This window comes from Mytilus edulis, chromosome 6 (assembly GCF_963676685.1).
Source record: "Mytilus edulis chromosome 6, xbMytEdul2.2, whole genome shotgun sequence".
NCBI lineage: Eukaryota > Metazoa > Mollusca > Bivalvia > Mytilida > Mytilidae > Mytilus > Mytilus edulis.
In genome coordinates, this window is record NC_092349.1 from 10087470 (window position 1) to 10114674 (window position 27205).

The 27205-nt window shown below is 38.6% G+C and overlaps 1 protein-coding gene across 1 annotated transcript in view; it reads left to right on the plus strand.

The window, feature by feature from the left end:
• Positions 1 to 27205, plus strand: part of LOC139527078 (degenerin-like protein asic-2) — a 61566-nt gene that overhangs the window by 18541 nt on the left and 15820 nt on the right. The window contains exon 4 of the mRNA XM_071322338.1: positions 6676 to 6817. Coding sequence (XP_071178439.1) covers positions 6676 to 6817 — 142 coding nt within the window. The remainder of the gene's footprint in view (positions 1 to 6675; positions 6818 to 27205) is intronic.

Sequence of the window (27205 nt, forward strand, 5' to 3'; positions counted from 1 at the left end):
AAACCCAGGCATAAACATTGCTGTATCTGAGATTTGTCCAAGACGGAATGTTGATACAGAAATTTATAATGCAATATTACACAGGGTTTCTACTGAACATAAGTTAAAAATCATCAAACAAACAGATGCATTTGTCTCCAGAGGCGGCGATCTCGTTTCTTCTTACTACCACCGTGATGGAATACACCTCACTAATCAGGGTACAATTCTTTTACTTAGAAACATAAAAAAAGTTGTAAACATTTTCAACCAAACAACTATTTCTCAGTCCAATAATGAAAGTAATGAACAGCATGGTAAAAGACAAACCATTGCAAATACATTCAATGGTATCTGCTTTAATTGTGGCTTTTATGGTCATCATTGTAAAGACTGTCACACACTTTAGGATAAATCTGATGTATTTCAATTTGTAGACAAAGTATCAAATCATAGTAAATCATTACTACTTCATAACAATTTCGATATACTTCTTAATTTATGTCCAAATTGTAATACATCAAAATGTATATGTACTCAAAAATGTATGTCTGTAGCTGAGAATTTTAAAAACCAAAGTTCTACAGAAAATTGTCAAAAATCAGAAAATGGTAAATATGCTAATAGCCTCAGCTCAAAACCTAATTGTAATAGAAACAAACATTATCAAAAAAACTGTCTTAATCTAAAATGTAAAGGTTTCAATGCTGTATGCCTTATATCTAAATTTGACGAGTTAAAAAATATAATTACTATAAATAACAAATATTTAGATTTATTTGGATTAGTTGAAACATTCTTAAAACCTGACATTAATAATGAACAATGTAAAGTGCCGGGATACAAACTTTTCAGAAAAGATCGCCAGTGTAAGGATGGTGGTGGCCTATTGGTTTATGTCAAAGATTCTATTGCAGTTAAAAATCGTTCTGATTTATCCATCAATACATTAGAAACTTTATGGTTAGAGGTAGAATTTCCAAAATCTAAACCTTTCTTCATTTGTACTATTTATAGACCACCAAATTCCCCGCAGTCCTGGATAGATCTTTTTGAGGAAGAATTTAATGCAGCTCTTTCAGAAAACAAAGAGATAATTTTAATGGGGGACTTTAATATTGACTTGATTAAAATTGAGAATAAAAAATGGATCAATTTCATAAACAATTTTAATCTTCAACAACAAATTTGCACTGCAACACGTATTTGTGACAAATCTGAAACTCTAATTGATCATATTTACACTACTAATCCTGAAAATATTGTCCATTGTCATGTACCTTCATATGCTTTAAGTGACCACTATCCTGTATGCTTAAATAGAAAAATCAATATGAAGATAAAAAAGAAAATCATATCGAAATAAAGTATAGATGTTTCAAAAAATTTAATGAAGATGCCTTTTGTACAGACTTACATCAAACCCCTTTTCATATTGTTGAAATGGAAGATGATATTGATATTGCTGTCGACAAATGGTATGAACTTTTTAATCAAGTTATAAACAAGCATGCACCAATGAAAACTAAAAGAGTAAAAACATTTAAACAAGCCGAATGGTTTAATGAAGAAATTAAAAACTCCATTCAATATAGGAATATGTATCATTCAAAAAAAAGATTGGATAAACTTTAAAAAGTGGCGTAATAAAACAACGTCGTTAATATTTAATGCAAAAAAGGAATATTACCAAAACGCCATAACTAGTTCCAAAAATAGTAAAGAACTTTGGAATCATATTAAAGAGTTAAATCCAAAAGAGGATAATATTTTTCCACCTAAAATGCAGTATGAAAATCAAACGGTTTATAACAACCAAGATATTGTAAATACTCTTAATGTTCATTTCTCATCCGTAGCTGAAAAACTTATTGGAAATAATACTTCAGATATGGATTTTTCTATGCTACAAAATTTTACTAGTGAAAAATTAAAGAAAACTGAAAATTTTCATTTAAAACTCATTTCCATTGGAGAGGTGTGTTCTCAACTAAAACATCTTAATATTAATAAATCCGCAGGTTTAGATGGAATAGGTCCCAAATTTTTAAAGCTAAGTGCAGAAATAATATCCCCATCACTAACTTTTTTAATAAACAAAAGTATAACTTCAAATCGTTTTCCGCAAAAATTAAAACTTGCAAGAGTAACATATACATAAAGGAGGACCAAGAGATATTCCCTCAAATTATCGTCCAATTTCTATTTTGAATACCATATCTAAAATTTTCGAAAAACATGTATGTACACAGTTATATGAATTCCTTAACAATAAAAAATTGTTACATATCGCCCAGTCAGGTTTCAGACAAGGTCATTCCTGCCAAACAGCGCTAACTAAACTAATTGACGAATGGTTAAAATATTTAGATAATGGAGAAATAGTTGGTACAGTGTTTTTAGATTTCAGTAAGGCTTTTGACCTTATAAACCATGCCATACTTTTAGAAAAGTTAAAATTTCATCATATATATCGGAAAACATATGATAGATTGGATAAAATCGTATTTGTCTGACAGACAACAAGAAGTCCAATACGCTAACATTAAATCTGATAAATCGTTTGTAAAGTATGGAGTGCCTCAAGGTTCTATTTTAGGTCCGCTGTTATTTTTAATATATATAAATGATTTACCACTTCATGTTAAACAATCCAATATGGATTTATATGCTGATGATTCAACATTGCATTTTCATGATAAAAACATTGAAAAAATAAACAGCATATTGCAAAATGATTTAAATGCTATACAATCTTGGTGTAACAATAACAGTACGAAAATCAATGCACAAAAAACTAAGTGTATGAAATTGGGTTCAAAACAAAAACTTAAACAACTATCAGAATTATGTATTACCGTCAACGAAACATGTATTGAGAATGTCCATTCTTTCAAATTACTTGGAATAGACATTGATGAAAATTTAAGCTGGGAAGATCATGTTGATCGTATATGTAAAATTATCTCATCTAAATTATCACTTTTATATAAAATTAAAGTATATTTGCCAATACACACAAGGCAACTATTTTATAATGCATATATTCTACCATATATAGACTATTGTAGTTCAGTTTGGGGAAATTTATTACAAAAAGATTCAGATAGAATCATAAAACTTCAAAAAAGAGTAGCAAGAATTATACTGGAATGCGATATTTCTATTCCATCTAATTTCATGTTTTCTTCTTTAAAATGGCTATCTTTTACCGAAAGAATAAAATACCAACAATCAATTCTAATGTATAAAATTGTAAATGGGCTAACACCTGATTACTTAGCAATACTAAATATTGATGATGTGCAACGCCACAACTTACGATCTGTCTCTAATAATGATCTTTTTGTTCCAAGACCAAATACAAATTTTTATAAAAAAATCTTTTCATTATTCTGCAACCAAAGTATGGAATAATTTACCACTCGAAATAAAAAAATGTCCTAATGTGGAATTATTCAAGAAACATAGTTATAATCATTTTCTTGAAAATTATATGCAAGTCAACTAATTTGTTTTCCTTTAACAAAACTATATCAAATATTGTCATTTATTACCCTTTGTATATTTCAATGATTGAATTGTGTATATACTAGTAATATATATTGTAAATTAATGTATGAATGTATGAATGTTAACTGTATGCATGTATTTTGTTTGAGGGCCTCAATGAAAATTAGACTATTTCTAATTGAGTTACCCTCTTTAAATAAAGAATTTATTATTATTATTATTATGTTGGAGGTCTGGAAGATAAATTCACCAACGGACTTCTACCGGACGTTTAACGGATAAAACGGATGTTGAACGGATGAGAAACGGACTTCTACCGGACGTATAACGGATAAAACGGATGATGAACGGATCTAAATGACAATTGAAAATTTCGCGTCAGAAATGCCAATTAGATTTGAAATTCTTAACCTAAAGGTTCATGAATTCTTATTATTCATAATCGATCTTAGAGTAAGGGCACGTCTTCACAATCAAGCTGCTCTTGTTCAGGCCAGACACTGCCCTTTGGCGGCAATTTGAAGAACAAACCAAAACCAGTTACACAGAAACATTTTGAATATTCATGCGATTTACATGTATTATTACTGTCGCCTTTGGTAGCAATACACAGTTAGAAGTTTAGTTTCGCATTATGGCCCCTGTGAATTTTTTAAATATGAAAGTTTTTGTACAATAAAATTGATTTTTAGATAATTGAAGAATAATGTAGCCTTCTTAGTGGGTTTATATGAACATTTAGATTGTTTTTCACATGTTTTATAGGCCATTTATATGATTGACAGTCCGCATTTTCCTATCCGTACCGTCCATAGGTCCATAAATTATTGTGGTGTTTATCAACAAAGATTTTGCGCTCGATCTTTTCAATCCAATTTTATGGAAAAACGAGCAGATAGACATATGATTTTTTTTGGACCACTTGATAGGTATAAACCTATGGATCCAGGAAAGGTATCACTGTAATTGATTGAAATTTTCCTTTAGACCAAATTTTGGAGACTTTTGTGACATGTTCACCCCCCTTTTTTGCTATATTTTGTATCTAAGAAATGCAGATTGTTGCCATGGTTACACCCAAAAGGGATTATATTTCACCCTTATGACTATTAGAAATCAAATCTATGGAAGATTCTCTTTCTATAAGTATATACATGCATAACACACATATATAAAGCCTTCTTTGTTAGACAGGAGGGGAAAGAGGGTGTTTAAAAATTACGAGTGTCAATTTTAAGTTTTTTTCCTAACTGTGTATTGCTACCTTTAATTTTTCCGTATATCTTGTTCATCCGTTTTATCCGGTACGCTTCCGTTAGGTGTCCGTTTTATGCGGTACTCGTCCGTTGGATGTACGTTCGACATCCGTTCTGTCCGGTACGTTTCCGTTTCTCGTACGTTGCATATCCGGTGTGTGTCCGTTATGCATTCGTTACGCGTCCGTTTTATTTGGTCAGTACATCAACGGACTCCCAACGGATAACAATTTTTTCAACGGACAACTTTTATTATCATCCGTTAGGTGTCCGTTCGTGCTATCCGGTAAGGTGTGTCCGAGGCTTAAACCATGTACGTTGTTTAAATAAACAGATAATTAAAAACCAGCACAGTGCAGATCCCTTCTGGAAATCTGGATGACCACTACATAAATAATTTTAATAATTCGCCTTTTCAGAATTTAAAGGAATGTGGGTAATCTCATTGTACGTACACTAAAATGAAAATAACGTCACGTCATTGGTTAAATTTCCATTGTTTATGACATTTTTAACCAATCAGGACGTTTTGGTGTACACTTTTGAAAATATTTCCCAGGATGCATTAGATTCTGAAACGGGCGAATTCGTAAATACGATGATCTGGATGGAGTTTACAGAATAGAGAATAATCATGAGCGATAAATATAAAGAATAGAGAAAACACGGACAAACAAAATAGAGAAAAGAGAATAACGGGATGCTAAGATACATAGACAATAACTGTTTAGTGTCTTTAAATATCAGCTGTATTTGTACGAGGCTAGGAAACAAGGTGTATGCGAGCTTTTAGCGAGCTACTACACCTGTTTCGAGCCGAGTACAAATACAGCTGATATTTAAAGACACTAAACAGTTATTGTCTTTATCCTGCAATTAATTCTGTATATTGATTGTGTTTTGAAAGACACAAAAACGAACATATTTAGCATTTATTTTCGATTTGTAATCCCTTGAGGCCCGCGTAGTAATATCAAAATTACAAATTACGCTGAAGACGGGTTCGCAAAAAAGAATCTCGAATGGTCAACAATAATACATAGCTCCAGGTGAATAATTATCTATTTTAACATAACAACTAATTTCAACAGTAAAAACAAATAACAAAACATTGTCAATTTTGAAACAGAAGTGTACGAGTTGTCCTACGCTTCAGACTTGACATTCACTAAACATGCATGCTGAAATTGACATGGTTGATTTTGTAACACAATCATACACATTCAAGTTTTGAAATCGACAATTGTCATCGTCATTGGAATGCAACTGGAATACACATTCTGAGGTCACACAGGTTCAAACAATACTCAGTCCGGCAGTGGGCGGAGCTTTAAAGCGATATCTGTATAGTATACAGATACAGCATAGCGATATCTGTAGGGCTGTATCTGTATAGTAGGACACCCAATTGCAGGATAAAACTAATATAATTGGCAAATAATAAAAAGATGAGGGAAAATTGGAATAAGATTATAAGAAATGAATATAGAAACCCCACATCAAGAACCTTAAGGATGTTCGCTTTTCATGTTTTGGAGTTTCTGTCAGATTTTTGGAATCCTCTGGTTTTATCTATTTGAATGCCTTAAAAAAATATGCCGTTTAACCCCCATTTTTCTTTTTATCGATCTTTAACATATATAATTATATGCCATCTGTAAAAGTCTAATAAAATCTTTGTTGTTTTCAATAGTTTTTGAGAACTTAAATTTGTCAATGATAAAGCTATTAAAAATCAAGAGAGAACATTTTTCCGCCAAATTTTCAATGTCTTATATCTCGAAAACTAGCACACATATTTTTTTCGCTCTTTTGGTTTCTTTATTAATCCCCCATCTACATATAATAATGTTATGAAAAGCTTGTTATTTTGAAACTGAGTAGCGAACTTCCTTAAATACATGTAAGAGTTTTGTTTATTTACTAGGAACTGATCCATTGACGACTGCAAATCAAGTTTTACATCTTAGAATGGGAGATTATGGTGATCCAGAAATACATGGATATAATATACCGCAGAATGAATTCATCATGAAGTGTTCTTACCAGTCAAGGAACTGTTCTTCATCGTAAGTAATCACTAACTTTATTAAACTGTGTCCATCAAATGAGTTTTGACGTTGACAGTTAGTCTTTATTTAGCTGTGTCCACCGAATGGGTTTTGACGTTGGCAGTAAGTCTTTATTTCACTGTGTTCACCGGATGGGTTTTTGACGTTGACAGTTAGTCTTTATTTCACTGTGTCTACCGAATGAGTTTTGACGATGACAGTTAGTCTTTATTTCACTGTGTTCACCGAATGGGTTTTACCGTTGACAGTAAGTCTTTATTTCACTGTGTCCACCGGATGTGTTTTGACGTTGGCAGTTAGTCTTTATTTCACTGTGTCCACCGAATGAGTTTTGACGTTGACAGTAAGTCTTTATTTCACTGTGTTTACCGAATGGGGTTTTGACGTTGACAGTTAGTCTTTATTTCACTGTGTCCACCGGATGGGTTTTGACGGAGGCAGTTAGTCTTTATTTAACTGTGTCCACCGGATGAGTTTTGACGTTGGCAGTAGAGTCTTTATTTCACTGTGTTTACCAAATGGGTTTTTGACGTTGACAGTAAGTCTTTATTTCACTGTGTCCACCGAATGAGTTTTGACGTTGACAGTTAGTCTTTATTTCACTGTGTCTACCAAATGAGTTTTGACGTTGACAGTTAGTCTTTATTTCATTGTGTCCACTGAATGGGTTTTGACGTTGGCAGTTAGTCTTTATTTCACTGTGTCAACCGAATGAGTTTTGACGGAGGCAGTTAGTCTTTATTTCACTGTGTCCACCGAATGGGTTTTGACGTTGACAGTCAGTTTTTATTTCACTGTGTCCACCGAATGAGTTTTGACGTTGACAGTAATTCTTTATTTCACTGTGTCCACCGAATGAGTTTTGACGTTGGCAGTAGAGTCTTTATTTAACTGTGTCCACCGAATGAGTTTCGACGTTGGCAGTAAGTCTTTGTTTTACTGTGTCCACCGGATGAGTTTTGACGTTGACAGTTAGTCTTTATTTCACTGTGTCCACCGAATGGTTTTTGACGTTGACAGTTAGTCTTTATTTCATTGTGTCCACTGAATGGGTTTTGACGTTGACAGTTAGTCTTTATTTCACTGTGTCTACTGAATGAGTTTTGACGTTGACAGTTAGTCTTTATTTCACTGTGTCGACCGAATGAGTTTTGACGTTGACAGTTAGTCTTTATTTCACTGTGTCCAACGAATAGGTTTTGACGTTGGCAGTTAGTCTTTATTTCACTGTGTCCACTGAATGAGTTTTAACGTTGGCAGTTAGTCTTTATTTCACTGTGTCCACTGAATGGGTTTTGACGTTGGCAGTTAGTCTCTATTTCACTGTGTCCACCGAATGGGTTTTGACGGAGGCAGTTAGTCTTTATTTCACTGTGTCCACCGAATGAGTTTTGACGTTGGCAGTTAGTCTTTATTTCACTGTGTCCACCGAATGAGTTTTGACGTTGGCAGTAGAGTCTTTATTTCACTGTGTTTACCGAATGGGTTTTTGACGTTGGCAGTTAGTCTTTATTTCACTGTGTCCACCGAATGGGTTTTGACGTTGGCAGTTAGTCTTTATTTCACTGTGTCCACCGGATGAGTTTTGACGTTGACAGTTAGTCTTTATTTCACTGTGTCCACCGAATGGGTTTTGACGTTGACAGTTAGTCTTTATTTCACTGTGTCCACCGAATGGGTTTTGACGTTGGCAGTAGAGTCTTTATTTCACTGTGTCTACCAAATGAGTTTTGACGTTGACAGTTAGTCTTTATTTCACTGTGTCCACCGGATGAGTTTTGACGTTGACAGTTAGTCTTTATTTCACTGTGTCCACCGAATGGGTTTTGACGTTGACAGTTAGTCTTTATTTCACTGTGTCCACCGAATGGGTTTTGACGTTGGCAGTTAGTCTTTATTTCACTGTGTCCACCGAATGGGTTTTGACGTTGACAGTTAGTCTTTATTTCACTGTGTCCACCGAATGGGTTTTGACGTTGGCAGTAGAGTCTTTATTTCACTGTGTCCACCGGATGAGTTTTGACGTTGACAGTTAGTCTTTATTTCACTGTGTCCACCGAATGGGTTTTGACGTTGACAGTTAGTCTTTATTTCACTGTGTCCACCGAATGAGTTTTGACGTTGGCAGTAGAGTCTTTATTTCACTGTGTTTACCGAATGGGTTTTTGACGTTGGCAGTTAGTCTTTATTTCACTGTGTCCACCGAATGGGTTTTGACGTTGGCAGTTAGTCTTTATTTCACTGTGTCCACCGGATGAGTTTTGACGTTGACAGTTAGTCTTTATTTCACTGTGTCCACCGAATGGGTTTTGACGTTGGCAGTAGAGTCTTTATTTCACTGTGTTTACCGAATGGGTTTTTGACGTTGGCAGTTAGTCTTTATTTCACTGTGTCCACCGAATGGGTTTTGACGTTGGCAGTTAGTCTTTATTTCACTGTGTCCACCGGATGAGTTTTGACGTTGGCAGTTAGTCTTTATTTCACTGTGTCCACCGAATGAGTTTTGACGTTGGCAGTAGAGTCTTTATTTCACTGTGTTTACCGAATGGGTTTTTGACGTTGGCAGTTAGTCTTTATTTCACTGTGTCCACCGAATGGGTTTTGACGTTGGCAGTTAGTCTTTATTTCACTGTGTCCACCGGATGAGTTTTGACGTTGACAGTTAGTCTTTATTTCACTGTGTCCACCGAATGGGTTTTGACGTTGACAGTTAGTCTTTATTTCACTGTGTCCACCGAATGGGTTTTGACGTTGGCAGTAGAGTCTTTATTTCACTGTGTCTACCAAATGAGTTTTGACGTTGACAGTTAGTCTTTATTTCACTGTGTCCACCGGATGAGTTTTGACGTTGACAGTTAGTCTTTATTTCACTGTGTCCACCGAATGGGTTTTGACGTTGACAGTTAGTCTTTATTTCACTGTGTCCACCGAATGGGTTTTGACGTTGGCAGTAGAGTCTTTATTTCACTGTGTCTACCAAATGAGTTTTGACGTTGACAGTTAGTCTTTATTTCACTGTGTCTACCAAATGAGTTTTGACGTTGACAGTTAGTCTTTATTTCACTGTGTCCACCGAATGGGTTTTGACGTTGACAGTTAGTCTTTATTTCACTGTGTCCACCGAATGAGTTTTGACGTTGGCATTTAGTCTTTATTTCACTGTGTCCACCGAATGGGTTTTGACGTTGACATTTAGTCTTTATTTCACTGTGTTTACCGAATGGGTTTTTGACGTTGACAGTTAGTCTTTATTTCACTGTGTTTACCGAATGGGTTTTTGACGTTGGCAGTTAGTCTTTATTTCACTGTGTCCACCGAATGGGTTTTGACGTTGGCAGTAGAGTCTTTATTTCACTGTGTCCACCGGATGAGTTTTGACGTTGACAGTTAGTCTTTATTTCACTGTGTCCACCGAATGAGTTTTGACGTTGACAGTTAGTCTTTATTTCACTGTGTCCACCGAATGGGTTTTGACGTTGGCAGTTAGTCTTTATTTCACTGTGTCCACCGAATGAGTTTTGACGTTGACAGTTAGTCTTTGTTTCACTGTGTCCACCGAATGGGTTTTGACGTTGGCAGTAGAGTCTTTATTTCACTGTGTCTACCAAATGAGTTTTGATGTTGGCATTTAGTCTTTATTTCACTGTGTCCACCGAATGGGTTTTGACGTTGACAGTAGAGTCTTTATTTCACTGTGTCTACCAAATGAGTTTTGACGTTGGCATTTAGTCTTTATTTCACTGTGTCCACCGAATGAGTTTTGACGTTGACAGTTAGTCTTTATTTCACTGTGTCCACCGAATGGGTTTTGACGTTGGCAGTTAGTCTTTATTTCACTGTGTCCACCGAATGAGTTTTGACGGAGGCAGTTAGACTTTATTTCACTGTGTCCACCGAATGGGTTTTGACGGAGGCAGTTAGTCTTTATTTCACTGTGTCCACCGAATGAGTTTTGACGTTGGCAGTTAGTCTTGGTCTTTGTTTCACTGTGTCCACCGAATGAGTTTTGACGTTGACAGTTAGTCTTTATTTCACTGTGTCCACCGAATGGGTTTTGACGTTGGCATTTAGTCTTTATTTCACTGTGTCCACCGAATGAGTTTTGACGTTGACATTTAGTCTTTATTTCACTGTGTCCACCGAATGAGTTTTGACGTTGACAGTTAGTCTTTGTTTCACTGTGTCCACCGAATGGGTTTTGACGTTGGCAGTAGAGTCTTTATTTCACTGTGTCTACCAAATGAGTTTTGACGTTGGCATTTAGTCTTTATTTCACTGTGTCCACCGAATGGGTTTTGACGTTGACAGTAGAGTCTTTATTTCACTGTGTCTACCAAATGAGTTTTGACGTTGGCATTTAGTCTTTATTTCACTGTGTCCACCGAATGAGTTTTGACGTTGACAGTTAGTCTTTATTTCACTGTGTCCACCGAATGGGTTTTGACGTTGGCAGTTAGTCTTTATTTCACTGTGTCCACCGAATGAGTTTTGACGGAGGCAGTTAGACTTTATTTCACTGTGTCCACCGAATGGGTTTTGACGGAGGCAGTTAGTCTTTATTTCACTGTGTCCACCGAATGAGTTTTGACGTTGACAGTTAGTCTTTATTTCACTGTGTCCACCGAATGGGTTTTGACGTTGGCAGTAAGTCTTTATTTCACTGTGTTCACCGAATGAGTTTTGACGTTGGCAGTAGAGTCTTTATTTCACTGTGTTTACCGAATGGGTTTTTGACGTTGACAGTTAGTCTTTATTTCACTGTGTCCACCGAATGGGTTTTGACGTTGACAGTAAGTGTTTATTTCACTGTGTCCACCGGATGAGTTTTGACGTTGGCAGTTAGTCTTTGTTTTACTGTGTCCACCGGATGAGTTTTGACGTTGACAGTTAGTCTTTATTTCACTGTGTCCACCGAATGGTTTTTGACGTTGACAGTTAGTCTTTATTTCATTGTGTCCACTGAATGGGTTTTGACGTTGACAGTTAGTCTTTATTTCACTGTGTCTACTGAATGAGTTTTGACGTTGACAGTTAGTCTTTATTTCACTGTGTCGACCGAATGAGTTTTGACGTTGACAGTTAGTCTTTATTTCACTGTGTCCAACGAATAGGTTTTGACGTTGGCAGTTAGTCTTTATTTCACTGTGTCCACTGAATGAGTTTTAACGTTGGCAGTTAGTCTTTATTTCACTGTGTCCACTGAATGGGTTTTGACGTTGGCAGTTAGTCTCTATTTCACTGTGTCCACCGAATGGGTTTTGACGGAGGCAGTTAGTCTTTATTTCACTGTGTCCACCGAATGAGTTTTGACGTTGGCAGTTAGTCTTTATTTCACTGTGTCCACCGAATGAGTTTTGACGTTGGCAGTAGAGTCTTTATTTCACTGTGTTTACCGAATGGGTTTTTGACGTTGGCAGTTAGTCTTTATTTCACTGTGTCCACCGAATGGGTTTTGACGTTGGCAGTTAGTCTTTATTTCACTGTGTCCACCGGATGAGTTTTGACGTTGACAGTTAGTCTTTATTTCACTGTGTCCACCGAATGGGTTTTGACGTTGACAGTTAGTCTTTATTTCACTGTGTCCACCGAATGGGTTTTGACGTTGGCAGTAGAGTCTTTATTTCACTGTGTCTACCAAATGAGTTTTGACGTTGACAGTTAGTCTTTATTTCACTGTGTCCACCGGATGAGTTTTGACGTTGACAGTTAGTCTTTATTTCACTGTGTCCACCGAATGGGTTTTGACGTTGACAGTTAGTCTTTATTTCACTGTGTCCACCGAATGGGTTTTGACGTTGACAGTTAGTCTTTATTTCACTGTGTCCACCGAATGGGTTTTGACGTTGGCAGTAGAGTCTTTATTTCACTGTGTCTACCAAATGAGTTTTGACGTTGACAGTTAGTCTTTATTTCACTGTGTCCACCGGATGAGTTTTGACGTTGACAGTTAGTCTTTATTTCACTGTGTCCACCGAATGGGTTTTGACGTTGACAGTTAGTCTTTATTTCACTGTGTCCACCGAATGGGTTTTGACGTTGGCAGTAGAGTCTTTATTTCACTGTGTCTACCAAATGAGTTTTGACGTTGACAGTTAGTCTTTATTTCACTGTGTCTACCAAATGAGTTTTGACGTTGACAGTTAGTCTTTATTTCACTGTGTCCACCGAATGGGTTTTGACGTTGACAGTTAGTCTTTATTTCACTGTGTCCACCGAATGAGTTTTGACGTTGGCATTTAGTCTTTATTTCACTGTGTCCACCGAATGGGTTTTGACGTTGACATTTAGTCTTTATTTCACTGTGTTTACCGAATGGGTTTTTGACGTTGACAGTTAGTCTTTATTTCACTGTGTTTACCGAATGGGTTTTTGACGTTGGCAGTTAGTCTTTATTTCACTGTGTCCACCGAATGGGTTTTGACGTTGGCAGTAGAGTCTTTATTTCACTGTGTCCACCGGATGAGTTTTGACGTTGACAGTTAGTCTTTATTTCACTGTGTCCACCGAATGAGTTTTGACGTTGACAGTTAGTCTTTATTTCACTGTGTCCACCGAATGGGTTTTGACGTTGGCAGTTAGTCTTTATTTCACTGTGTCCACCGAATGAGTTTTGACGTTGACAGTTAGTCTTTGTTTCACTGTGTCCACCGAATGGGTTTTGACGTTGGCAGTAGAGTCTTTATTTCACTGTGTCTACCAAATGAGTTTTGATGTTGGCATTTAGTCTTTATTTCACTGTGTCCACCGAATGGGTTTTGACGTTGACAGTAGAGTCTTTATTTCACTGTGTCTACCAAATGAGTTTTGACGTTGGCATTTAGTCTTTATTTCACTGTGTCCACCGAATGAGTTTTGACGTTGACAGTTAGTCTTTATTTCACTGTGTCCACCGAATGGGTTTTGACGTTGGCAGTTAGTCTTTATTTCACTGTGTCCACCGAATGAGTTTTGACGGAGGCAGTTAGACTTTATTTCACTGTGTCCACCGAATGGGTTTTGACGGAGGCAGTTAGTCTTTATTTCACTGTGTCCACCGAATGAGTTTTGACGTTGGCAGTTAGTCTTGGTCTTTGTTTCACTGTGTCCACCGAATGAGTTTTGACGTTGACAGTTAGTCTTTATTTCACTGTGTCCACCGAATGGGTTTTGACGTTGGCATTTAGTCTTTATTTCACTGTGTCCACCGAATGAGTTTTGACGTTGACATTTAGTCTTTATTTCACTGTGTCCACCGAATGAGTTTTGACGTTGACAGTTAGTCTTTGTTTCACTGTGTCCACCGAATGGGTTTTGACGTTGGCAGTAGAGTCTTTATTTCACTGTGTCTACCAAATGAGTTTTGACGTTGGCATTTAGTCTTTATTTCACTGTGTCCACCGAATGGGTTTTGACGTTGACAGTAGAGTCTTTATTTCACTGTGTCTACCAAATGAGTTTTGACGTTGGCATTTAGTCTTTATTTCACTGTGTCCACCGAATGAGTTTTGACGTTGACAGTTAGTCTTTATTTCACTGTGTCCACCGAATGGGTTTTGACGTTGGCAGTTAGTCTTTATTTCACTGTGTCCACCGAATGAGTTTTGACGGAGGCAGTTAGACTTTATTTCACTGTGTCCACCGAATGGGTTTTGACGGAGGCAGTTAGTCTTTATTTCACTGTGTCCACCGAATGAGTTTTGACGTTGACAGTTAGTCTTTATTTCACTGTGTCCACCGAATGGGTTTTGACGTTGGCAGTAAGTCTTTATTTCACTGTGTTCACCGAATGAGTTTTGACGTTGGCAGTAGAGTCTTTATTTCACTGTGTTTACCGAATGGGTTTTTGACGTTGACAGTTAGTCTTTATTTCACTGTGTCCACCGAATGGGTTTTGACGTTGACAGTAAGTGTTTATTTCACTGTGTCCACCGGATGAGTTTTGACGTTGGCAGTTAGTCTTTGTTTTACTGTGTCCACCGGATGAGTTTTGACGTTGACAGTTAGTCTTTATTTCACTGTGTCCACCGAATGGTTTTTGACGTTGACAGTTAGTCTTTATTTCATTGTGTCCACTGAATGGGTTTTGACGTTGACAGTTAGTCTTTATTTCACTGTGTCTACTGAATGAGTTTTGACGTTGACAGTTAGTCTTTATTTCACTGTGTCGACCGAATGAGTTTTGACGTTGACAGTTAGTCTTTATTTCACTGTGTCCAACGAATAGGTTTTGACGTTGGCAGTTAGTCTTTATTTCACTGTGTCCACTGAATGAGTTTTAACGTTGGCAGTTAGTCTTTATTTCACTGTGTCCACTGAATGGGTTTTGACGTTGGCAGTTAGTCTCTATTTCACTGTGTCCACCGAATGGGTTTTGACGGAGGCAGTTAGTCTTTATTTCACTGTGTCCACCGAATGAGTTTTGACGTTGGCAGTTAGTCTTTATTTCACTGTGTCCACCGAATGAGTTTTGACGTTGGCAGTAGAGTCTTTATTTCACTGTGTTTACCGAATGGGTTTTTGACGTTGGCAGTTAGTCTTTATTTCACTGTGTCCACCGAATGGGTTTTGACGTTGGCAGTTAGTCTTTATTTCACTGTGTCCACCGGATGAGTTTTGACGTTGACAGTTAGTCTTTATTTCACTGTGTCCACCGAATGGGTTTTGACGTTGACAGTTAGTCTTTATTTCACTGTGTCCACCGAATGGGTTTTGACGTTGGCAGTAGAGTCTTTATTTCACTGTGTCTACCAAATGAGTTTTGACGTTGACAGTTAGTCTTTATTTCACTGTGTCCACCGGATGAGTTTTGACGTTGACAGTTAGTCTTTATTTCACTGTGTCCACCGAATGGGTTTTGACGTTGACAGTTAGTCTTTATTTCACTGTGTCCACCGAATGGGTTTTGACGTTGGCAGTTAGTCTTTATTTCACTGTGTCCACCGAATGGGTTTTGACGTTGACAGTTAGTCTTTATTTCACTGTGTCCACCGAATGGGTTTTGACGTTGGCAGTAGAGTCTTTATTTCACTGTGTCCACCGGATGAGTTTTGACGTTGACAGTTAGTCTTTATTTCACTGTGTCCACCGAATGGGTTTTGACGTTGACAGTTAGTCTTTATTTCACTGTGTCCACCGAATGAGTTTTGACGTTGGCAGTAGAGTCTTTATTTCACTGTGTTTACCGAATGGGTTTTTGACGTTGGCAGTTAGTCTTTATTTCACTGTGTCCACCGAATGGGTTTTGACGTTGGCAGTTAGTCTTTATTTCACTGTGTCCACCGGATGAGTTTTGACGTTGACAGTTAGTCTTTATTTCACTGTGTCCACCGAATGGGTTTTGACGTTGGCAGTAGAGTCTTTATTTCACTGTGTTTACCGAATGGGTTTTTGACGTTGGCAGTTAGTCTTTATTTCACTGTGTCCACCGAATGGGTTTTGACGTTGGCAGTTAGTCTTTATTTCACTGTGTCCACCGGATGAGTTTTGACGTTGGCAGTTAGTCTTTATTTCACTGTGTCCACCGAATGAGTTTTGACGTTGGCAGTAGAGTCTTTATTTCACTGTGTTTACCGAATGGGTTTTTGACGTTGGCAGTTAGTCTTTATTTCACTGTGTCCACCGAATGGGTTTTGACGTTGGCAGTTAGTCTTTATTTCACTGTGTCCACCGGATGAGTTTTGACGTTGACAGTTAGTCTTTATTTCACTGTGTCCACCGAATGGGTTTTGACGTTGACAGTTAGTCTTTATTTCACTGTGTCCACCGAATGGGTTTTGACGTTGGCAGTAGAGTCTTTATTTCACTGTGTCTACCAAATGAGTTTTGACGTTGACAGTTAGTCTTTATTTCACTGTGTCCACCGGATGAGTTTTGACGTTGACAGTTAGTCTTTATTTCACTGTGTCCACCGAATGGGTTTTGACGTTGACAGTTAGTCTTTATTTCACTGTGTCCACCGAATGGGTTTTGACGTTGGCAGTAGAGTCTTTATTTCACTGTGTCTACCAAATGAGTTTTGACGTTGACAGTTAGTCTTTATTTCACTGTGTCTACCAAATGAGTTTTGACGTTGACAGTTAGTCTTTATTTCACTGTGTCCACCGAATGGGTTTTGACGTTGACAGTTAGTCTTTATTTCACTGTGTCCACCGAATGAGTTTTGACGTTGGCATTTAGTCTTTATTTCACTGTGTCCACCGAATGGGTTTTGACGTTGACATTTAGTCTTTATTTCACTGTGTTTACCGAATGGGTTTTTGACGTTGACAGTTAGTCTTTATTTCACTGTGTTTACCGAATGGGTTTTTGACGTTGGCAGTTAGTCTTTATTTCACTGTGTCCACCGAATGGGTTTTGACGTTGGCAGTAGAGTCTTTATTTCACTGTGTCCACCGGATGAGTTTTGACGTTGACAGTTAGTCTTTATTTCACTGTGTCCACCGAATGAGTTTTGACGTTGACAGTTAGTCTTTATTTCACTGTGTCCACCGAATGGGTTTTGACGTTGGCAGTTAGTCTTTATTTCACTGTGTCCACCGAATGAGTTTTGACGTTGACAGTTAGTCTTTGTTTCACTGTGTCCACCGAATGGGTTTTGACGTTGGCAGTAGAGTCTTTATTTCACTGTGTCTACCAAATGAGTTTTGATGTTGGCATTTAGTCTTTATTTCACTGTGTCCACCGAATGGGTTTTGACGTTGACAGTAGAGTCTTTATTTCACTGTGTCTACCAAATGAGTTTTGACGTTGGCATTTAGTCTTTATTTCACTGTGTCCACCGAATGAGTTTTGACGTTGACAGTTAGTCTTTATTTCACTGTGTCCACCGAATGGGTTTTGACGTTGGCAGTTAGTCTTTATTTCACTGTGTCCACCGAATGAGTTTTGACGGAGGCAGTTAGACTTTATTTCACTGTGTCCACCGAATGGGTTTTGACGGAGGCAGTTAGTCTTTATTTCACTGTGTCCACCGAATGAGTTTTGACGTTGGCAGTTAGTCTTGGTCTTTGTTTCACTGTGTCCACCGAATGAGTTTTGACGTTGACAGTTAGTCTTTATTTCACTGTGTCCACCGAATGGGTTTTGACGTTGGCATTTAGTCTTTATTTCACTGTGTCCACCGAATGAGTTTTGACGTTGACATTTAGTCTTTATTTCACTGTGTCCACCGAATGAGTTTTGACGTTGACAGTTAGTCTTTGTTTCACTGTGTCCACCGAATGGGTTTTGACGTTGGCAGTAGAGTCTTTATTTCACTGTGTCTACCAAATGAGTTTTGACGTTGGCATTTAGTCTTTATTTCACTGTGTCCACCGAATGGGTTTTGACGTTGACAGTAGAGTCTTTATTTCACTGTGTCTACCAAATGAGTTTTGACGTTGGCATTTAGTCTTTATTTCACTGTGTCCACCGAATGAGTTTTGACGTTGACAGTTAGTCTTTATTTCACTGTGTCCACCGAATGGGTTTTGACGTTGGCAGTTAGTCTTTATTTCACTGTGTCCACCGAATGAGTTTTGACGGAGGCAGTTAGACTTTATTTCACTGTGTCCACCGAATGGGTTTTGACGGAGGCAGTTAGTCTTTATTTCACTGTGTCCACCGAATGAGTTTTGACGTTGACAGTTAGTCTTTATTTCACTGTGTCCACCGAATGGGTTTTGACGTTGGCAGTAAGTCTTTATTTCACTGTGTTCACCGAATGAGTTTTGACGTTGGCAGTAGAGTCTTTATTTCACTGTGTTTACCGAATGGGTTTTTGACGTTGACAGTTAGTCTTTATTTCACTGTGTCCACCGAATGGGTTTTGACGTTGACAGTAAGTGTTTATTTCACTGTGTCCACCGGATGAGTTTTGACGTTGGCAGTTAGTCTTTGTTTTACTGTGTCCACCGGATGAGTTTTGACGTTGACAGTTAGTCTTTATTTCACTGTGTCCACCGAATGGTTTTTGACGTTGACAGTTAGTCTTTATTTCATTGTGTCCACTGAATGGGTTTTGACGTTGACAGTTAGTCTTTATTTCACTGTGTCTACTGAATGAGTTTTGACGTTGACAGTTAGTCTTTATTTCACTGTGTCGACCGAATGAGTTTTGACGTTGACAGTTAGTCTTTATTTCACTGTGTCCAACGAATAGGTTTTGACGTTGGCAGTTAGTCTTTATTTCACTGTGTCCACTGAATGAGTTTTAACGTTGGCAGTTAGTCTTTATTTCACTGTGTCCACTGAATGGGTTTTGACGTTGGCAGTTAGTCTCTATTTCACTGTGTCCACCGAATGGGTTTTGACGGAGGCAGTTAGTCTTTATTTCACTGTGTCCACCGAATGAGTTTTGACGTTGGCAGTTAGTCTTTATTTCACTGTGTCCACCGAATGAGTTTTGACGTTGGCAGTAGAGTCTTTATTTCACTGTGTTTACCGAATGGGTTTTTGACGTTGGCAGTTAGTCTTTATTTCACTGTGTCCACCGAATGGGTTTTGACGTTGGCAGTTAGTCTTTATTTCACTGTGTCCACCGGATGAGTTTTGACGTTGACAGTTAGTCTTTATTTCACTGTGTCCACCGAATGGGTTTTGACGTTGACAGTTAGTCTTTATTTCACTGTGTCCACCGAATGGGTTTTGACGTTGGCAGTAGAGTCTTTATTTCACTGTGTCTACCAAATGAGTTTTGACGTTGACAGTTAGTCTTTATTTCACTGTGTCCACCGGATGAGTTTTGACGTTGACAGTTAGTCTTTATTTCACTGTGTCCACCGAATGGGTTTTGACGTTGACAGTTAGTCTTTATTTCACTGTGTCCACCGAATGGGTTTTGACGTTGACAGTTAGTCTTTATTTCACTGTGTCCACCGAATGGGTTTTGACGTTGGCAGTAGAGTCTTTATTTCACTGTGTCTACCAAATGAGTTTTGACGTTGACAGTTAGTCTTTATTTCACTGTGTCCACCGGATGAGTTTTGACGTTGACAGTTAGTCTTTATTTCACTGTGTCCACCGAATGGGTTTTGACGTTGACAGTTAGTCTTTATTTCACTGTGTCCACCGAATGGGTTTTGACGTTGGCAGTAGAGTCTTTATTTCACTGTGTCTACCAAATGAGTTTTGACGTTGACAGTTAGTCTTTATTTCACTGTGTCTACCAAATGAGTTTTGACGTTGACAGTTAGTCTTTATTTCACTGTGTCCACCGAATGGGTTTTGACGTTGACAGTTAGTCTTTATTTCACTGTGTCCACCGAATGAGTTTTGACGTTGGCATTTAGTCTTTATTTCACTGTGTCCACCGAATGGGTTTTGACGTTGACATTTAGTCTTTATTTCACTGTGTTTACCGAATGGGTTTTTGACGTTGACAGTTAGTCTTTATTTCACTGTGTTTACCGAATGGGTTTTTGACGTTGGCAGTTAGTCTTTATTTCACTGTGTCCACCGAATGGGTTTTGACGTTGGCAGTAGAGTCTTTATTTCACTGTGTCCACCGGATGAGTTTTGACGTTGACAGTTAGTCTTTATTTCACTGTGTCCACCGAATGAGTTTTGACGTTGACAGTTAGTCTTTATTTCACTGTGTCCACCGAATGGGTTTTGACGTTGGCAGTTAGTCTTTATTTCACTGTGTCCACCGAATGAGTTTTGACGTTGACAGTTAGTCTTTGTTTCACTGTGTCCACCGAATGGGTTTTGACGTTGGCAGTAGAGTCTTTATTTCACTGTGTCTACCAAATGAGTTTTGATGTTGGCATTTAGTCTTTATTTCACTGTGTCCACCGAATGGGTTTTGACGTTGACAGTAGAGTCTTTATTTCACTGTGTCTACCAAATGAGTTTTGACGTTGGCATTTAGTCTTTATTTCACTGTGTCCACCGAATGAGTTTTGACGTTGACAGTTAGTCTTTATTTCACTGTGTCCACCGAATGGGTTTTGACGTTGGCAGTTAGTCTTTATTTCACTGTGTCCACCGAATGAGTTTTGACGGAGGCAGTTAGACTTTATTTCACTGTGTCCACCGAATGGGTTTTGACGGAGGCAGTTAGTCTTTATTTCACTGTGTCCACCGAATGAGTTTTGACGTTGGCAGTTAGTCTTGGTCTTTGTTTCACTGTGTCCACCGAATGAGTTTTGACGTTGACAGTTAGTCTTTATTTCACTGTGTCCACCGAATGGGTTTTGACGTTGGCATTTAGTCTTTATTTCACTGTGTCCACCGAATGAGTTTTGACGTTGACATTTAGTCTTTATTTCACTGTGTCCACCGAATGAGTTTTGACGTTGACAGTTAGTCTTTGTTTCACTGTGTCCACCGAATGGGTTTTGACGTTGGCAGTAGAGTCTTTATTTCACTGTGTCTACCAAATGAGTTTTGACGTTGGCATTTAGTCTTTATTTCACTGTGTCCACCGAATGGGTTTTGACGTTGACAGTAGAGTCTTTATTTCACTGTGTCTACCAAATGAGTTTTGACGTTGGCATTTAGTCTTTATTTCACTGTGTCCACCGAATGAGTTTTGACGTTGACAGTTAGTCTTTATTTCACTGTGTCCACCGAATGGGTTTTGACGTTGGCAGTTAGTCTTTATTTCACTGTGTCCACCGAATGAGTTTTGACGGAGGCAGTTAGACTTTATTTCACTGTGTCCACCGAATGGGTTTTGACGGAGGCAGTTAGTCTTTATTTCACTGTGTCCACCGAATGAGTTTTGACGTTGACAGTTAGTCTTTATTTCACTGTGTCCACCGAATGGGTTTTGACGTTGGCAGTAAGTCTTTATTTCACTGTGTTCACCGAATGAGTTTTGACGTTGGCAGTAGAGTCTTTATTTCACTGTGTTTACCGAATGGGTTTTTGACGTTGACAGTTAGTCTTTATTTCACTGTGTCCACCGAATGGGTTTTGACGTTGACAGTAAGTGTTTATTTCACTGTGTCCACCGGATGAGTTTTGACGTTGGCAGTTAGTCTTTGTTTTACTGTGTCCACCGGATGAGTTTTGACGTTGACAGTTAGTCTTTATTTCACTGTGTCCACCGAATGGTTTTTGACGTTGACAGTTAGTCTTTATTTCATTGTGTCCACTGAATGGGTTTTGACGTTGACAGTTAGTCTTTATTTCACTGTGTCTACTGAATGAGTTTTGACGTTGACAGTTAGTCTTTATTTCACTGTGTCGACCGAATGAGTTTTGACGTTGACAGTTAGTCTTTATTTCACTGTGTCCAACGAATAGGTTTTGACGTTGGCAGTTAGTCTTTATTTCACTGTGTCCACTGAATGAGTTTTAACGTTGGCAGTTAGTCTTTATTTCACTGTGTCCACTGAATGGGTTTTGACGTTGGCAGTTAGTCTCTATTTCACTGTGTCCACCGAATGGGTTTTGACGGAGGCAGTTAGTCTTTATTTCACTGTGTCCACCGAATGAGTTTTGACGTTGGCAGTTAGTCTTTATTTCACTGTGTCCACCGAATGAGTTTTGACGTTGGCAGTAGAGTCTTTATTTCACTGTGTTTACCGAATGGGTTTTTGACGTTGGCAGTTAGTCTTTATTTCACTGTGTCCACCGAATGGGTTTTGACGTTGGCAGTTAGTCTTTATTTCACTGTGTCCACCGGATGAGTTTTGACGTTGACAGTTAGTCTTTATTTCACTGTGTCCACCGAATGGGTTTTGACGTTGACAGTTAGTCTTTATTTCACTGTGTCCACCGAATGGGTTTTGACGTTGGCAGTAGAGTCTTTATTTCACTGTGTCTACCAAATGAGTTTTGACGTTGACAGTTAGTCTTTATTTCACTGTGTCCACCGGATGAGTTTTGACGTTGACAGTTAGTCTTTATTTCACTGTGTCCACCGAATGGGTTTTGACGTTGACAGTTAGTCTTTATTTCACTGTGTCCACCGAATGGGTTTTGACGTTGGCAGTTAGTCTTTATTTCACTGTGTCCACCGAATGGGTTTTGACGTTGACAGTTAGTCTTTATTTCACTGTGTCCACCGAATGGGTTTTGACGTTGGCAGTAGAGTCTTTATTTCACTGTGTCCACCGGATGAGTTTTGACGTTGACAGTTAGTCTTTATTTCACTGTGTCCACCGAATGGGTTTTGACGTTGACAGTTAGTCTTTATTTCACTGTGTCCACCGAATGAGTTTTGACGTTGGCAGTAGAGTCTTTATTTCACTGTGTTTACCGAATGGGTTTTTGACGTTGGCAGTTAGTCTTTATTTCACTGTGTCCACCGAATGGGTTTTGACGTTGGCAGTTAGTCTTTATTTCACTGTGTCCACCGGATGAGTTTTGACGTTGACAGTTAGTCTTTATTTCACTGTGTCCACCGAATGGGTTTTGACGTTGGCAGTAGAGTCTTTATTTCACTGTGTTTACCGAATGGGTTTTTGACGTTGGCAGTTAGTCTTTATTTCACTGTGTCCACCGAATGGGTTTTGACGTTGGCAGTTAGTCTTTATTTCACTGTGTCCACCGGATGAGTTTTGACGTTGGCAGTTAGTCTTTATTTCACTGTGTCCACCGAATGAGTTTTGACGTTGGCAGTAGAGTCTTTATTTCACTGTGTTTACCGAATGGGTTTTTGACGTTGGCAGTTAGTCTTTATTTCACTGTGTCCACCGAATGGGTTTTGACGTTGGCAGTTAGTCTTTATTTCACTGTGTCCACCGGATGAGTTTTGACGTTGACAGTTAGTCTTTATTTCACTGTGTCCACCGAATGGGTTTTGACGTTGACAGTTAGTCTTTATTTCACTGTGTCCACCGAATGGGTTTTGACGTTGGCAGTAGAGTCTTTATTTCACTGTGTCTACCAAATGAGTTTTGACGTTGACAGTTAGTCTTTATTTCACTGTGTCCACCGGATGAGTTTTGACGTTGACAGTTAGTCTTTATTTCACTGTGTCCACCGAATGGGTTTTGACGTTGACAGTTAGTCTTTATTTCACTGTGTCCACCGAATGGGTTTTGACGTTGGCAGTAGAGTCTTTATTTCACTGTGTCTACCAAATGAGTTTTGACGTTGACAGTTAGTCTTTATTTCACTGTGTCTACCAAATGAGTTTTGACGTTGACAGTTAGTCTTTATTTCACTGTGTCCACCGAATGGGTTTTGACGTTGACAGTTAGTCTTTATTTCACTGTGTCCACCGAATGAGTTTTGACGTTGGCATTTAGTCTTTATTTCACTGTGTCCACCGAATGGGTTTTGACGTTGACATTTAGTCTTTATTTCACTGTGTTTACCGAATGGGTTTTTGACGTTGACAGTTAGTCTTTATTTCACTGTGTTTACCGAATGGGTTTTTGACGTTGGCAGTTAGTCTTTATTTCACTGTGTCCACCGAATGGGTTTTGACGTTGGCAGTAGAGTCTTTATTTCACTGTGTCCACCGGATGAGTTTTGACGTTGACAGTTAGTCTTTATTTCACTGTGTCCACCGAATGAGTTTTGACGTTGACAGTTAGTCTTTATTTCACTGTGTCCACCGAATGGGTTTTGACGTTGGCAGTTAGTCTTTATTTCACTGTGTCCACCGAATGAGTTTTGACGTTGACAGTTAGTCTTTGTTTCACTGTGTCCACCGAATGGGTTTTGACGTTGGCAGTAGAGTCTTTATTTCACTGTGTCTACCAAATGAGTTTTGACGTTGGCATTTAGTCTTTATTTCACTGTGTCCACCGAATGGGTTTTGACGTTGACAGTAGAGTCTTTATTTCACTGTGTCTACCAAATGAGTTTTGACGTTGGCATTTAGTCTTTATTTCACTGTGTCCACCGAATGAGTTTTGACGTTGACAGTTAGTCTTTATTTCACTGTGTCCACCGAATGGGTTTTGACGTTGGCAGTTAGTCTTTATTTCACTGTGTCCACCGAATGAGTTTTGACGGAGGCAGTTAGACTTTATTTCACTGTGTCCACCGAATGGGTTTTGACGGAGGCAGTTAGTCTTTATTTCACTGTGTCCACCGAATGAGTTTTGACGTTGGCAGTTAGTCTTGGTCTTTGTTTCACTGTGTCCACCGAATGAGTTTTGACGTTGACAGTTAGTCTTTATTTCACTGTGTCCACCGAATGGGTTTTGACGTTGGCATTTAGTCTTTATTTCACTGTGTCCACCGAATGAGTTTTGACGTTGACATTTAGTCTTTATTTCACTGTGTCCACCGAATGAGTTTTGACGTTGACAGTTAGTCTTTGTTTCACTGTGTCCACCGAATGGGTTTTGACGTTGGCAGTAGAGTCTTTATTTCACTGTGTCTACCAAATGAGTTTTGACGTTGGCATTTAGTCTTTATTTCACTGTGTCCACCGAATGGGTTTTGACGTTGACAGTAGAGTCTTTATTTCACTGTGTCTACCAAATGAGTTTTGACGTTGGCATTTAGTCTTTATTTCACTGTGTCCACCGAATGAGTTTTGACGTTGACAGTTAGTCTTTATTTCACTGTGTCCACCGAATGGGTTTTGACGTTGGCAGTTAGTCTTTATTTCACTGTGTCCACCGAATGAGTTTTGACGGAGGCAGTTAGACTTTATTTCACTGTGTCCACCGAATGGGTTTTGACGGAGGCAGTTAGTCTTTATTTCACTGTGTCCACCGAATGAGTTTTGACGTTGACAGTTAGTCTTTATTTCACTGTGTCCACCGAATGGGTTTTGACGTTGGCAGTAAGTCTTTATTTCACTGTGTTCACCGAATGAGTTTTGACGTTGGCAGTAGAGTCTTTATTTCACTGTGTTTACCGAATGGGTTTTTGACGTTGACAGTTAGTCTTTATTTCACTGTGTCCACCGAATGGGTTTTGACGTTGACAGTAAGTGTTTATTTCACTGTGTCCACCGGATGAGTTTTGACGTTGGCAGTTAGTCTTAAGTCTTTGTTTCACTGTGTCCACCGAATGGGTTTTGACGTTGACAGTAAGTCTTTATTTCACTGTGTCCACCGGATGAGTTTTGACGTTGGCAGTAGAGTCTTTATTTCACTGTGTTTACCGAATGGGTTTTTGACGTTGACAGTTAGTCTTTATTTCACTGTGTCCACCGAATGGGTTTTGACGTTGACAGTAAGTGTTTATTTCACTGTGTCCACCGGATGAGTTTTGACGTTGGCAGTTAGTCTTTATTTCACTGTGTCCACCGGATGAGTTTTGATGTTGACAGTTAGTCTTTATTTCACTGTGTCCATCGGATGAGTTTTGACGTTGGCAGTTAGTCTTAAGTCTTTGTTTCACTGTGTCCACCGAATGGGTTTTGACGTTGACAGTAAGTCTTTATTTCACTGTGTCCACCGGATGAGTTTTGACGTTGGCAGTAGAGTCTTTATTTCACTGTGTTTACCGAATGGGTTTTTGACGTTGGCAGTAGAGTCTTTATTTCACTGTGTCCACCGAATGAGTTTTGACGTTGACAGTTAGTCTTTATTTCACTGTGTCCACCGAATGGGTTTTGACGTTGACAGTAAGTGTTTATTTCACTGTGTCCACCGAATGAGTTTTGACGTTGACAGTTAGTCTTAAGTCTTTGTTTCACTGTGTCCACCGAATGAGTTTTGACGTTGACAGTTAGTCTTTATTTCACTGTGTCCACCGAATGGGTTTTGACGTTGACAGTAAGTGTTTATTTCACTGTGTCCACCGAATGAGTTTTGACGTTGGCAGTTAGTCTTGGTCTTTGTTTCACTGTGTCCACCGAATGGGTTTTGACGTTGGCAGTTAGTCTTTATTTCACTGTGTCCACCGAATGAGTTTTGACGTTGACAGTTAGTCTTTATTTCACTGTGTCCACCGAATGGGTTTTGACGTTGACAGTAAGTGTTTATTTCACTGTGTCCACCGAATGAGTTTTGACGTTGACAGTTAGTCTTAAGTCTTTGTTTCACTGTGTCCACCGAATGGGTTTTGACGTTGACAGTAAGTCTTTATTTCACTGTGTCCACCGGATGAGTTTTGACGTTGGCAGTAGAGTCTTTATTTCACTGTGTTTACCGAATGGGTTTTTGACGTTGACAGTTAGTCTTTATTTCACTGTGTCCCCGAATGGGTTTTGACGTTGGCAGTAGAGTCTTTATTTCACTGTGTTTACCGAATGGGTTTTTGACGTTGACAGTAAGTCTTTATTTCACTGTGTCCACCGGATGAGTTTTGACGTTGGCAGTAGAGTCTTTATTTCACTGTGTCCACCGAATGGGTTTTGACGTTGACAGTAAGTCTTTATTTCACTGTGTCCACCGGATGAGTTTTGACGTTGGCAGTAGAGTCTTTATTTCACTGTGTTTACCGAATGGGTTTTTGACGTTGACAGTTAGTCTTTATTTCACTGTGTCCACCGAATGGGTTTTGACGGAGGCAGTTAGTCTTTATTTAACTGTGTCCACCGGATGAGTTTTGACGTTGGCA